Raw genomic sequence first — 13,846 nt, forward strand, 5'->3', positions numbered from 1 at the left:
TCAGTTCCATGCTCATTCTTTTTCGTAATTATCTGCACAGTACATTACCAGATTTTTTCTAAATTCTCCACAGTTAATCTTTGTCTTTGTCAGTGAGAATCATTTTGAAAGCAGAAAAACTCTTTGTACTGAAACAGATGTGAGAGGAGCAAATTTTAAATTACAGTAGAAACATCAATATCTATTGGGACATTTACATTTTTCCCCAATATCACTCTTGACACTTTTTCCAACAATGAAAATCATACATTCTTATTTAGTATGTTATTGTCTCACTTTTAACTTTTTTCCCAGTTTCACCCAAAGCACAATGTAATTATGTTCACCTAGTCATCCTTTACTATTGTTATTTGCCTAGAAAGAGATTTTTTTTTTCTAATTCAATGTTTACATGTACGAATGAAAAGTTTGATGTTATGTAGACAATCTCTTTTTTCACTGACGGGTCATATAGACACTCTTTCACTGCTTTCACACATGCTGCAGTATCGGATTCAGGTAATTCTTCAATAATTGTGACCACTTCTTTAAAATATTTAGAATAGTACACCACTGACTGAATCCGTGTTCCCCATGATGTTTTACAGGCTGAGGTGGGAGTGGAATATCTGGGCATTTTTCTCTGAGTATTGAAATTTAGGATGGGGCTGAACAAAAACATTTTTTCATATTGGAAATGAACGAATTGACAAGAGGGAATTCATTCCTGATTGTTTCAGAAACCCTATGAAGGGCAAGAACTAAACAGGTTACATGAATGATGTTAGGATAAAAAGTTTTAAGAAGTGGAGCTGCAGCAACCATATATGAGTCAGCATCAGTACAAAACAGAACTTTAGAATCATCTATATTGCATAGTATAACTGTAGGCCTCTGTTTGCAAAATAAGCAATGGTTTGGCTGTTCACTTTCGGAAGCTCCTTAACACATACAAGGTATGGAATCCAAGGTTTATCAGGGTCAAGTTTCACTACTATCATATTTGCTATATAGAATCTGAGGTTTCATCTACAAAGACTCATATGTAAAAATCACCTCTATTCTCCTGAATGGATACTAAAGTTTCATTATACATTCTGCCTAAATAATTTTTGCTTAGGGAGATTCAGAGGGGATATTTTGTTTGGAGTATTTTTGTAAAAACTCTTAAAACCGGATTTTCAATTGCATTCCATGGAATGTTGGCAGCAACAAACACTCTGGTTAAGTCTGCATAGAAATTGCTGCTGAGGTTGGATGAAGTAGGCTTTGTCAGTAGAGTTTGTTTCATTTGATTTTTCTGCTGAGCTTGTGCCTTATGTCCTGTTCCTTGCACATCTGCCTCAGGTGGCATTTCTTTTCATGCTAAATCTAAAGAGTGTAGAAGTTAACTGAATTAAAGTCCTAAATATTATATTGCTATGTTTCTATCAGAAACTGCGATTACTTGGTTCGAACAACCAATATATCAGTGATCCGTAAATACTTTAACTATCAAAATTTAAAAGAATTTCACCTCAGCATAGCTCAGTAAATGTATAAATATTATAATAGGCCTATGCATTAAAATATGCTATATTTCAACTCTTGTTACATACCGGTATCTGTTTGCTACAAGTCTCGCAGAATATTATTTTTCCATCAAAAGTGAACTGTGGAAATTCTGTTAGCCATTCCTGGATCAGCATAAATGTTGCTCTTTTATCTTGCAGCATTAAGCTGCACAGGATAACGTCCTATCACTTAAAACTCCTCAACATAAATAAGGAGAGGGAAAGAGAAACTGCTAGCAGGCATTCAAACTAACCATTATACAGCATTGTTGTTGAAATTTTATTCGACGAAAATACAACATTTCATCCATTATTGAATTTTCCTAGTAGTGTTAATTCATGAAAAACTGACATTTAATATGGCTTACGTGTATGAGCATGCGAGTAAATAGTGAAATAACGAAACTTTAAATTGATTTAGACATTTTAAGCCGAATATTAACAAATTAGGCTCTAACTTTCATTTTAGGGCACTATCAAACTCTTTTCATGGCTTTCAATTTTCATGAAACGCAAATATTAATCATATTAATCATTATTTTTTCCTTTCTCCTAAAGAAACAAAATAGGCATTTGCCCTAAAATCAGATAATTTGCAGTTCATTTTTATGTTCATATAAGTCTACTAATATAGTACAAAATATATATAAGTTCAATCATAAGACATATCTCTTTGCAAATGTTTATTTGCTATGAAGGTATTAAATATATATTAACGTTTTCGCCTTATTTGGCATCATCAGATATAATAAAATACGTTGTCTGAAACTTGAGTAAATTGGCAAACGAACAGTATAATATACATGATAAATGAATCTTCATGAGTTTTATGTATGAAGCTATGTATAAGGTTGTTATAATTGATTTCAATACAATACAAGTTTAAAGAATTGAAAGTAATTGTATATACGTATAACTTCAAACCACAGAGCAACACACATCTACAAACAAATAGAGGCACATACACACAAAGGATCTCTATATATACAGTTCCTGTTAACTATGATCACGCACAACAAACCACCAATGACATCTATGTTAGCATGCATTAATATCAGATAGAATATTCATGTCCAAATCCAAGCGAACACATACTATATCACAGCAGAGGCCACAAGCATATGTTCTTGATAATGATTATTTGTCACCATAAAACACAAGATTTGTAACATAATATAACACTAATTATATAGTATTTTAACACATTTTATCCTTCATAAATTTTAAATCTATGACATTTCTTCATTTTCATTCATAATCAAATTTTAATTGATGTCTTTAACACTGCCGATATTTTGCATAATTCAATTGTTCACTATTTAATCTTGTATATATACCTGCAACATGAGTTATATGTATATACAATTACTTTCAATTCTTTCAAACTTGTATTGTATTGAAATCAATTATAACAACCTTATACATAGCTTCATACATAAAACTCATGAAGATTCATTTATCATGTATATTATACTGTTCATTTGTCAATTTACTCAAGTTTCAGACAACGTATTTTATTATATCTGATGATGCCAAATAAGGTGAAAACGTTAATATATATTTAATACCTTCATAGCAAATAAACATTTGCAAAGAGATATGTCTTATGATTGAACTTATATATATTTTGTACTATAAAATCAGATAACTGGTAATAACATAAGAACACAAAAGTAACATATTATATACATTAATTTAAATGTATGGCACAGCTATTGAACATACAGAGACACAATGACCTGTAATGCATACTTGAAATTCTATTTTTTGCTCTAAAGTCAATTGCTTATAGTGAATAGATTGGTCCAGAAGGAAGTCAGTTGATCTGCTTGTCCTTGAGATTTCCGTTATATATTTCGTCTGGTCCAATTGCTTTCTCGTTTTTTGTCTTAGGGGAAGGCTGCTCTGACTTCTGGTATGCTTGTCAGCTCTTATGTCATATGACTCTAGCTCTGATTTTGAATATAGGTAGGTTACCTCTTTTAAGGAGAAGGGAGAAGTGTTTTTCCCAAGATTCCATTGGGTCCTTCCCTCTAAGGGAAACATTATTATTATTATTATTATTATTATTATTATTATTATTATTATTATTATTATTATTATTATTATTATTATTAAGGACACAAAAGGGATCTGGTAGCACATTTTGAGTTTGGGCTTTTCCTTGTCCTATGCAATTAGTTTCTTGCCTTTCACAACTTTTAAATGCTTTCCTTTTCCCTGCATAGATATTTAGATTTGCCTAGGAGATGTCTGTTCGAGCTCTGTGCAAGAGTTTGAGTTTTTTTTCTTTGTTGTTAGCACTCAGAATCAAACCAAGATTTGGCTGGCCTTTGCCTCTAGGAGATGAGTGTTGATTGTATATAGTTCTCTGTTCTTTTTAAGGTGCGTACACACTTAGTGAACGAACAACGAACGAATGATGAAGCAAAACTTCGTTGTTCGTTCGCTGTTTGAAGCGACGTACAAATCATCAGCAAATTGTCAGAAAACATTCACATTCGCTGATTGTCCGCTATAAAGGCAGACGAAAATATAATTATAGCAAGTGCAGACCTGTTTCATAAACACAGTAATAATATTAAGTAATAGTATTACAGTCATGAAAATTTTTTTATTAACCGACTAAATTCTGTTTCATAAACGTTTTGCACGAGTCATAAAATATGTACAGTAGCCAGATGATTTGAGGTTAAGGCTGACAAACATAACCAAGTTGGTCTGCACTCTACAGCTATTTATGTTATTCTCTCTGTTAACAGTTGTTGAATGAAATAAGTTTTGAAGTACTATCTTTAATAGCAACAACAGAGTAAATCGTAATATATGTGAAGGTTTGCGAGACAATTTATTTCAGATAAGATTGTAAATCACTGCAACTCGAAGTTATTGTTTCTGTTATTTGATTCAGTTGATTTACGAGTAAAAGAAACAATATGATAAATCTAAAATATTGTGAACAGATATTTATCATTCCTAATTGTTCACGTCTCTGCTGTTGTAAAGCTTGCAATTCCAAAAACAGTGTATCAGTGACAGAAGCATGTGTGTGTGCACGCGCGTGTGTAAAGCTTGCACCTCGTTATCTAAAGACGTACCATATGAAAATGTTAAGCAGTGAAAACTTTTGATGACAATATTGTAGCAGCCTAAAGGACAGTGTTAACGACAGGGTTAGTGGGCCCTGCAAAGCGTCTTATGTAAGATATTTCAAGTTCCGTTATAATTCGGAATATTGCGCAAGTACTTATATAAAAAGGCTCAAATTATTGGTGCAAGTGTAAATTAATACACATAAAAATTACTCTTTTACCAAAAATAAATAAGTAATGCAATAACGACATAAGTAATTACGCGGTGAAGTCGTTCCTAGAAAATATCGTGTTTGAGTTTGAAGGTGTGGATGTTCTAGAAGATTAATGTTATGACGAAATTAATAAAAATACTGAAATTGTCTTAATGGGTTTTTATTGCTGATTATGTTGTAAGTAGTATTTTCAAGAAGTTACCTGACTATACAAAATGCAAATATGTTCTAATTAGAGATTGTGATGTGGAATTGTAGATACGGTACCTATAAATCTCGTAAGTTAATTTTAGTTTATGCCCTCAATAGGGGTGGTTTAAAGTAGTCCATATATTTTGTAATAGATCTACTTGTTGATATATGTCTGCAAAAGATTTTGGCTTACCAAGATCTTCACAATGTTAATTAGTGAAGAGTATATAGATTCAGGTTGTCACAAGTATACATTGAAAAAACATTTCAATAGCGACAGGAAATATTAATATTACTGTATTTTGTGATGTAAATGTTCCATAGGCATATATTTCTGAACAATTATTATAATTTAAAAAATGACGAGAAAGGAGGGAAAAAACGTTAAGTTCAATCATTCAAATAACATAAAATAATGTAAAATATACAGTAATTACTTTCTAACAGTTCTATACTGTAATTGAATTTAATTTAGGTTTCACCCTTTCCAATTGTTCCTCTTTTACAATTAGATAAGATAGTTTTCAATTTCAGCCTGGTCCATCTACATTGGCGCCTATGACAGTTTGTAAGTATGGAGAGGGACTTTGTTAGTAATTCATTTTGTCTCTGATGCTTTTTAAAATGGGAAAAGACGTGAAAATAACTTGAAGAAACAGAGTTTTTTTGCGAAAAGTTCTCGAATTGAAAGGTCAACTATTTCATTATATTCGTAACTTTCTTGCATATGGTTGTAGGATATTCGTTGTCTAAAATTTCTTGGACGTCGGACAAACACTCCCTCTTCATCACTATTTGAGTCAGAATTATCTATTTCAAATGTTTTCACGGTTTTATCTTCAAAATTTAACCCTACATTGGCATTTACTTTTTACAAATTATTAAACTATTACTTAAAATATAGTCATGGAACTAACATTAATATTATTAATAAATTTAATTATCTTTGCTGCTTTATGAAACACTTTAGTAATATTATTTATTTTAGTAATAATATGAGCGTTTACAGTAATAAATAATATTATTAACTATTACTTTTATGAAACAGAACAGTAATAATATTACTTAATGTTATTACCTTTTTAGTAATGGTATTAAATTATTACTTTTATGAAATAGGCCCCAGGGGAAAGTTTCAGTACACAGATACCTCACTGACAATAATTATCTTAAAATACTAAAAAGAGAAATTTGTCTGTGTTTGTCGTATGCACATCATGCTTATGAAAAGACACTTTTCAGTGCCAATAATTTATTTTGTGTGCACAAGGTTGGAACTTGGTTTTTTCTGGGCGTGAATTTGTCCAAAAGAAACGACATATGTTTATACGCAAACCAAGTTGACTCGTACACTTCATCACTCCCCATTCCAGATCTTTTTGTGGACTTCTGTCTTTCCCTCCGGAATGATGTCAGTAGGGATTCAATTTTCAATTTTCTTTTTGACAAAAAACATGTATCCACTGAAAATAAATAAACAAAAATAATTTTCAAATTTTGCACGTGTTTGACTCGCCTATCTTGCAGCTGAACATCTTTCCAATAGGTTCCCAAACATCATGTTTTCTTACTTTATTGTGGTAAGTAGGATGCTTGGGATTCCATGAAGTTTCCTGCTCCCTATATGCATTAATAAGATTTATAACAGCGTCTTCCGTCCACTCCAGTTTCGACATTCTGTTAGTGAAATTGAACTAAGCGCTGCGTTCTGCTACAAACTACAAGCTAGTGGCAAATCCCATCCACAATGAATACCAACTTCCTTTGATGTATCGACAAGCGACGGATCATTTCCGAAGGCAAACCAAACGATCGGTTTGCCTTTGCTGCGACGTACACACGTACCGATTTCAATCAACGAATGCAATCGTTTGTCGTTCGTTCGTTGTTCGTTCGCTAAGTGTGTACGCACCTTTAGAGTGGTATTTACTGTCCGCGAAACTTATCTTGGCAGCTAAAAGAGAGAGGCGCGGGGAATAGAGAGGTCTCTTCTAGCGGTAGCGAGGCAGGGGAGGATTGTGTACGAGGCGGGTAAAATACATATGCTTGCTTAATGTGATCAAAGAGTTCATTGTACTTACAGTAAGTTTGCATTGTGAAGACATATTTATGTAATATCTCTTGGTAATATTAAGAATGATGGAGGAAGAGAGAGAGATAAATACATTTCTGCTGGCAATGACACCACAAATAAATGTCATGCTCATATGTTGACGACATTGTGTAATTTCTGTTAGTTGGAATTGGCTCTCAATGTAAGGGCATGATTGAAAGCTGCTGTACCTACTTCTCCACTTAAGCACAATTCGTATTCCAGCTTGAAATTTATTTGATATTGTGTCAGTTACTGGAGATTCATAAATTGGTAGTCAATCACTCGACTTTCATTAACAACATTTCATTGAACATATAGGCACTACTCTTGCCAACTAGTGAAATTGTATCTATTTTATTGGGTTATTTTACGACGCTGTATCAACATCTAGGTTATTTAGCGTCTGAATGAAATGAAGGTGATAATGTCGGTGAAATGAGTCCGGGGTCCAGCACCTAAAGTTACCCAGCATTTGCTCATATTGGGTTGAGGGAAAACCCCGGAAAAAACCTCAACCAGGTAACTTGCCCCGACCGGGATTCGAACCCGGGCCACCTGGTTTCGCGGCCAGATGCGCTGACCGTTACTCCACAGGTGTGGACGTGAAATTGTATCGTGTTTGATTTCCATTAAAGGTTAAACTATTCATCAGCATCTAAGCTTTAAGAATATTGTTTATGTGGATTTATTTAAGTATTTTACGTTCAATATGAACTGTTAGAGATTTTAAATTTTTTATCACCAAGAATTGAGATGTCATAATGTGACGAAATTCAAAAAACATACTCCTTTAGGAAATAAACCATTTAATAAGGAAGGGTCACAGTAAGGTGTTCCAATTCGTGCTATTTGTTTTTTCCTGAAAGGATTTTTAGAACAAGGAACTCAATTTACCTTTAAGAGACAATTGGCCAGCTACAGGTGTCTCATCAGCTACTGAAGAAATCACCCTAATTATAATTTAAGCATACTCTAATTTTTTTGTAGGGTACTTAAAAAGTTTACAGGATATGTGTTTTGATTTTCAGTTTACACTGATGATGGTGTTTTAATTCCCAAAAACACTTCTTTGATTGTTGCCCGTATACCTCTGACAGCTCAACAGAAGAAAGCATGGTAAGTTTTCTTGTCATTGCAGTGTTAAGTAGTAAATTTTTTTTATCATTAAATGTAACATGAAAGGAAACAATTATTCTCTTAGCATAAATTATTGACCTGAAAAGAGTTACGTGCTCAGTTTTCAAGATGGACTGTTTTCATACTTACTACTACTGGGATTGTCAATCAAAATGCAGTGGTTCAACAGTGGTAGCTTGACCATTTTTAGAAATGTGGTGATCTCTGCCTGTAAGTAGACAGAAATTATTATTAATTTATTCATATTTGCCTTAATATAAAAATAGTAACCATTTTTGTATTATGGTATTTAACATTTTTGGCTTTTGCAGACAGTTGCGCTAAATGAGATAGCTCAGAAAAATGATAGAAAGGTGGGGAAAACACTGTTATTTTCAGCACATTTTAAACTACATTTTATATCTTGTACCTTTTTACACTATTTATCATTCATTGTAATAATGGAATGTTAAGACCAAAATTGATTATCACGTTTAAAAAAGTTATTTATGTAACTAGGACAGAAAGTGATACTTTTGTGTACGAGTGAGATGTTTATGAAACAAGTGCTCAAAAGACACTTTCGTACTAGTTAGATACAATATTTTTGGCACAACTACATGAGAATTCTATGTGAACTAATTAACTCGTTAAATAAATCATAGACTATTAAGATTTTTGTATGCTAGGAGTCACTGTCTACTACTAGGTACTACATTGACTTTACAGTACGACTAGTTATAACTATATTATGAACTATGACAACTTTGCGGTATTTGTACGGCAAAGTTAATCATAACCATGTTTTTGCCGTAGCGTACAGCAGAGAAGAACTTTCTAACCAATAATGTGTTATGAAAAATAGCAATTTCCATGTATGTGTGCCAAAAGATTAGTTTCAAATTGTATTTTTGCAATGGCAAGGAATGAAATACCAGGTTGTCATTTTGCTAGAGGACAGCTATACACTCAAACCTGTAGCAAAAATATTTTGAGTTCTCTTACTCATCCCCTTTTATAGTTAGAGTAGTTTAAAAATGCTTGCTTTACAGTTTTTCTCTTATTTTCATCCCAAATATCTCTGGTGAGGAACCTAATAAAATTTCAAGTTCTTAATATGAAGAGTACTCTGTCAGAGATACTTGTAAAAGGTGTGTGTGTGTGTGTGTGTGTGTGTGTGTGTGCGCGCGCGCGCGTGCACGCGTGCGTGTTTTTTGTATTTTTTTTTGTATTTTTTTTTTTTTGTATTTATTAAAAACGGCATGTTCCATTACACTGAGTAATACTACATGCACTGAGCTCTCTTATAATATTACAGTTATTTACAATCATCTATAACAATTCAAAGCTTACAATCTAATTTGAAGATCAGTTGATTTTGTTTTTGCCATTCACTTATTTCTCTCGAAATATATGCTGCATTTATATTGATTTTCTGCAATTTAAAATTTACAATCTGATTTGGATTATTTTTTTTCCACAATTTTCTCATATTTTTTTCTCTATAAAATGTTCTAAGGTCACAATTAATTTTAGCTATCTACCGTTTATAGTTTACCATCTACTGTTAGACTGTGATGTCATTGCAGATTCTAAAATTATTGTTTTTTATGATACTCTAGTTTTACAATTATTTACAATTTCTACCATTTACATTTAACATTATTTACAATTCTTTTTTTTTTTTTTCTACAACTGGCTAATTTTCTCAAAAGGTATATTATTTACAAATTGTATAAGTTTCCTAGTATATTTTTTTTATGAGGTTGTCTTTGTTAGGTGGCCAGTTTTCAGTTCTTAATACAGCCGCGATTAAAGCATCTCTTTCCTGATCTAAGAGTTTGCAATCGAACATTAAGTGGTCTACCGTTTGGTGGCTAATTTGACATGGGCATGTTGGATTGTTTATAATTTTAAATCTATGTAGGTATGCTCTGGTTTTGCCGTGTCCTGTTAACATTGCTGTTAGGTTAGGGTTACACTGAATTTCAGTTTGAGTCTGTCTGCAATATTTGGGAAGAATGATTTTGTGACTGCACCTTTCTCAGTTACATTCCAGTCACTTTGCCATTTGGCTTCACTGAGTTCACTTAATACAGCACTTCTGGGTATCCTCTTGTAGCACTCGTGGAGGTCCTTACTTGTCGCCGCCTCCTTTGCAAGTTGGTCTGCCAGCTCGTTACCCTGGTTCCCTACATGTGCTTTAACCCAGTAGAATTGTATCCTCCAGTCTTGTTCCTCCATTGTCACCACCTTGTTCCTTATTTCTTGTATGAGATAAGTGTGATTTTTCCTATTTTTAAGTGCTTCGAGTGTTATCTGGCTATCCGTGTATATTGCAATTGTTCGTCCTTCTATTTCCAGTGATTCGATGTATTCTAAGGCTTTCAGGATTGCCAGCTGCTCTGCCTGGTTGTTGGAACATCTTTCATTCAGTCTGTATTTAAGCTTGTGTTTTATTTCGTTATCCGCATATATGGCTATACCTGATCGTACTCCTTGATCACTTTTGCTGCCGTCAGTATATACATGTATTTTGTGTGTTTCTTCCTGGCTTTCTGGGTTGAGTGTTATGGAGTTCGCTGAATGAGGCCAGTATTTCGCTTCCATATTATTGTCCAGTATTTGTTCTGCATTTCTGTCCCCTTTTAAATATTTGTACAGCTTCACAGTTTCATTTATCTTGATAGTAATAGGTATTAATCCAGTGATTACGCAGAGTGCTTCGTTTGATACTGTGCGGTATGCTTTCGCTATTTTAATGTTGATAAGTCTATGAACTCTGGTAATTTTAGCTTTGTAACATTATCTTTCCATTGCTTTAGTCCACACTGGTGCACCGTATGTTAGGAGAGGTAAAATTCCACCTTTGTAGATTGTTTTTAGCGCTTCGTGCTTCAGGCCCCAGTTCAGTTTCGCTGACTTGGAAAGGTAGGTGTGTGTGTGTGTGTGTGTGTGTGTGCGCGTGCGTGCGTGCGTGCGTGCGTGCGTGCGCGTTTTTTTTTTTTTTTTTTCCTTTCTTTGCTAACATATCTGCTTTCTCGTTACCGTTCAGTCCACGGTGGGCCGGGATCCATTGGATCATTGTAAAAGGAAAATTGGAGTTTGATATGATATTCCATGAAGATCAAAGCTACAACAGAGAGATATTAGTGGGAAATATGTTTGTACTGTAATAATACTTGTATGATTAAATATTGCTATGTTAATGAATCATCATACAAATACAATAAAATTATTATGCTTACTAATTAGATATTTTGTGTAAAAAGTCCAATACAAACAACTTTTTAAAATACGTGTGATTATGCAGTTGAGGTATTTCTTCAGACAATTTGTTGAAAATAACATTTGAGCAGCCTGTTACTGTTACTGATCCAAAGAAGGTATTATATGTTCAGTAGGCACCCAAACTATGTCAGTATCTGACTTTTTGAAGGAGGTCCTTGGATTTGCTAGGTGTTAGAACAACAGATAAATATCCTTGTTTTCTGAACTGATGTCCTCAATTTCCGCGATCCATAATTCTTCATCATAGATACATGCAACAGTGTCACATGGCTGTAAATTCAGAGGTACAGTCTTGCTGATAGGATGATCCTCAAATTCTCTGATTTTGATTTCAGGTAACATATGATAATGTTTTCAGCAACAGTTTGAAATTTTCGAGTTCCTGGAATTCTCTGACAGTGATCAAATCTCAACTCCATAGCAGTGTTTAATCCCAGGACACAGTGTATGGTATTCATCATCTTTATAAAAATCACTTTCTGTATACTATTATCAATAATTTCTGTTCTTTTTCTTTTACCCATTTCCGGTAATATACTCTGACCTCTCTCTAGCTCTTGTCAATTTCACCAAACAATTAAAAACATTAAACACAGAAGTAATTTTTCTTCTTGGTCAAGAAATTGGAGATAGACTAAGAATTTTTACTTTCTCTTTAGCAACGATAGCACACTTCTGTTTCAAGTTTTGAATTAGTTCTATATACTCTTCTGTCAAAGACTGCTTCTCATTTTCTTTGGTATTAAGTATTTTTTTTTGTCAAAATAGTATGTTTCTGTCGGCATATAAAAAACTGAAGGACAGATTTGATAATTTCCAGAGAATTACAGGGATCACAAATTTAAGTGCTGCTGTAAACACTACCAAGCCATGAGCATAGTTCAGTCAACTAAGGTGCTTACCTGCCAATCCGAAATTGCCCTCTGGCACAGGTTCGATTCCCGCTTGGACTGATTACCTGCTTGGGTTTTTTCCGAGGTTTTCCCAAATCGTAAGGCAAATGTCAGGTAGACTATGGCAAATCCTCGGCCTAATCTCGCCAGATATCATGCTATCACAAATTCCATCGAGCTAAATAACCTCGTAGCTGATACAGCGTTGTTAAATAACCAAGTGAAAAACCTACCAGATATTACCTGACAGCAGAATCAGAAGAATTTTAAAATGATCCTACCTGCAAGATTGTACTTCTGATCGGTCTGGTTGGTACAGTTGCCCAGGTTGCGGGTTCAATTCCAGGCCAGGTCTATGGCATTTAAGTGTGCTTAAATGCGACAGCCTCATGTCAGTAGATTTACTAGCATGTAAAAGAACTCCTGTGGGACAAAATTCCGACAACGCTGATATAACATCGTCAATTGCGAGAGTCGTTAAATAAAACATAAAATTTAACATAGCCAAATGACACTGTTGCATGCATTATAATGGACAGTGGTGGGTCACGGAAATTGAGGACATCAGTTTAGACAACAAGAATGTTCATATTTTGTTTTATTACGCAGCAGGTCCAAGAACCTCCTTCAACAAGTCAGCTGCTGACAGAAAATATCTGCTTTGGAACTTACAGCAGTAACAGGCTGCTCACATGTTATTTCTGACAAATTGTCTGTAGAAATATCTCAGCTGCGTGTCTGTAGATATAGCTCAACTGCGTAATCAAAGCATATCTTAAAAGGTTGATATTGGACTTCTCACACAAAATATGTATCTAATTAGTAAGAATAATAACTCGATGGCATCAAATCATGTCCAAAGGCTCCCGCATGGAGTGACAGAATATGAATGAAGCATAATAACTGTATTTATATGGAAATTTATTAATAATGGTAATATTTAATTCCACAAGTATTATTATTACAGCATAAACCCATTTTTCACTGATTTCTTCCATTGCAGTTTTGATCCCCATGGAATATCAAACACCAATTTTGTTTTACAGTTACTTTTCATAGAGTTCCTCTTATATTAAAAATTTAAAATATTTAGTAGGTCCATCCTCCCCACCGAAGATATTAGGACTGAAATTAAGAGAAAAACTGAAAAGCAAGCAACTTTAAACTGCTCTAACTAAAAGCGGAACGAATAAGAAAACTCATACCTTTTGCTAAAGATTTGAGTGTATAGCTAACAAAATGACAGCTTGTTATTTCATTCCTTCCCACTGCAAAAAAACAATTTGAAACTATTTTTTTTTTAAATAGACAATCAACTTTGGCCTTAACATTGAATTATTACAATGAGAGATATTGTAAAAAGGTAGAAGATATAAAATGTAGCTTGGAATATGCTAAAAATAACAGTGTTGTCTTCACA

General features: G+C 33.6%; 1 protein-coding gene across 6 annotated transcripts in view; it reads left to right on the forward strand.

Moving 5' to 3' along the window:
• The window catches only part of snama (something that sticks like glue), a 311,868-nt gene that overhangs the window by 27,898 nt on the left and 270,124 nt on the right, over positions 1 to 13,846 (forward strand). For 5 of the 6 annotated variants that reach the window (XM_069841358.1, XM_069841357.1, XM_069841356.1 and 2 more), the window contains one exon: positions 8,155 to 8,242. In XM_069841358.1, coding sequence (XP_069697459.1) covers positions 8,155 to 8,242 — 88 coding nt within the window. Of the gene's footprint in view, positions 1 to 8,154; positions 8,243 to 13,846 lie in introns of those variants that run through there. The other variant, XM_069841362.1, reaches the window with a different exon arrangement.

Source organism: Periplaneta americana, chromosome 12, assembly GCF_040183065.1.
Source record: "Periplaneta americana isolate PAMFEO1 chromosome 12, P.americana_PAMFEO1_priV1, whole genome shotgun sequence".
NCBI lineage: Eukaryota > Metazoa > Arthropoda > Insecta > Blattodea > Blattidae > Periplaneta > Periplaneta americana.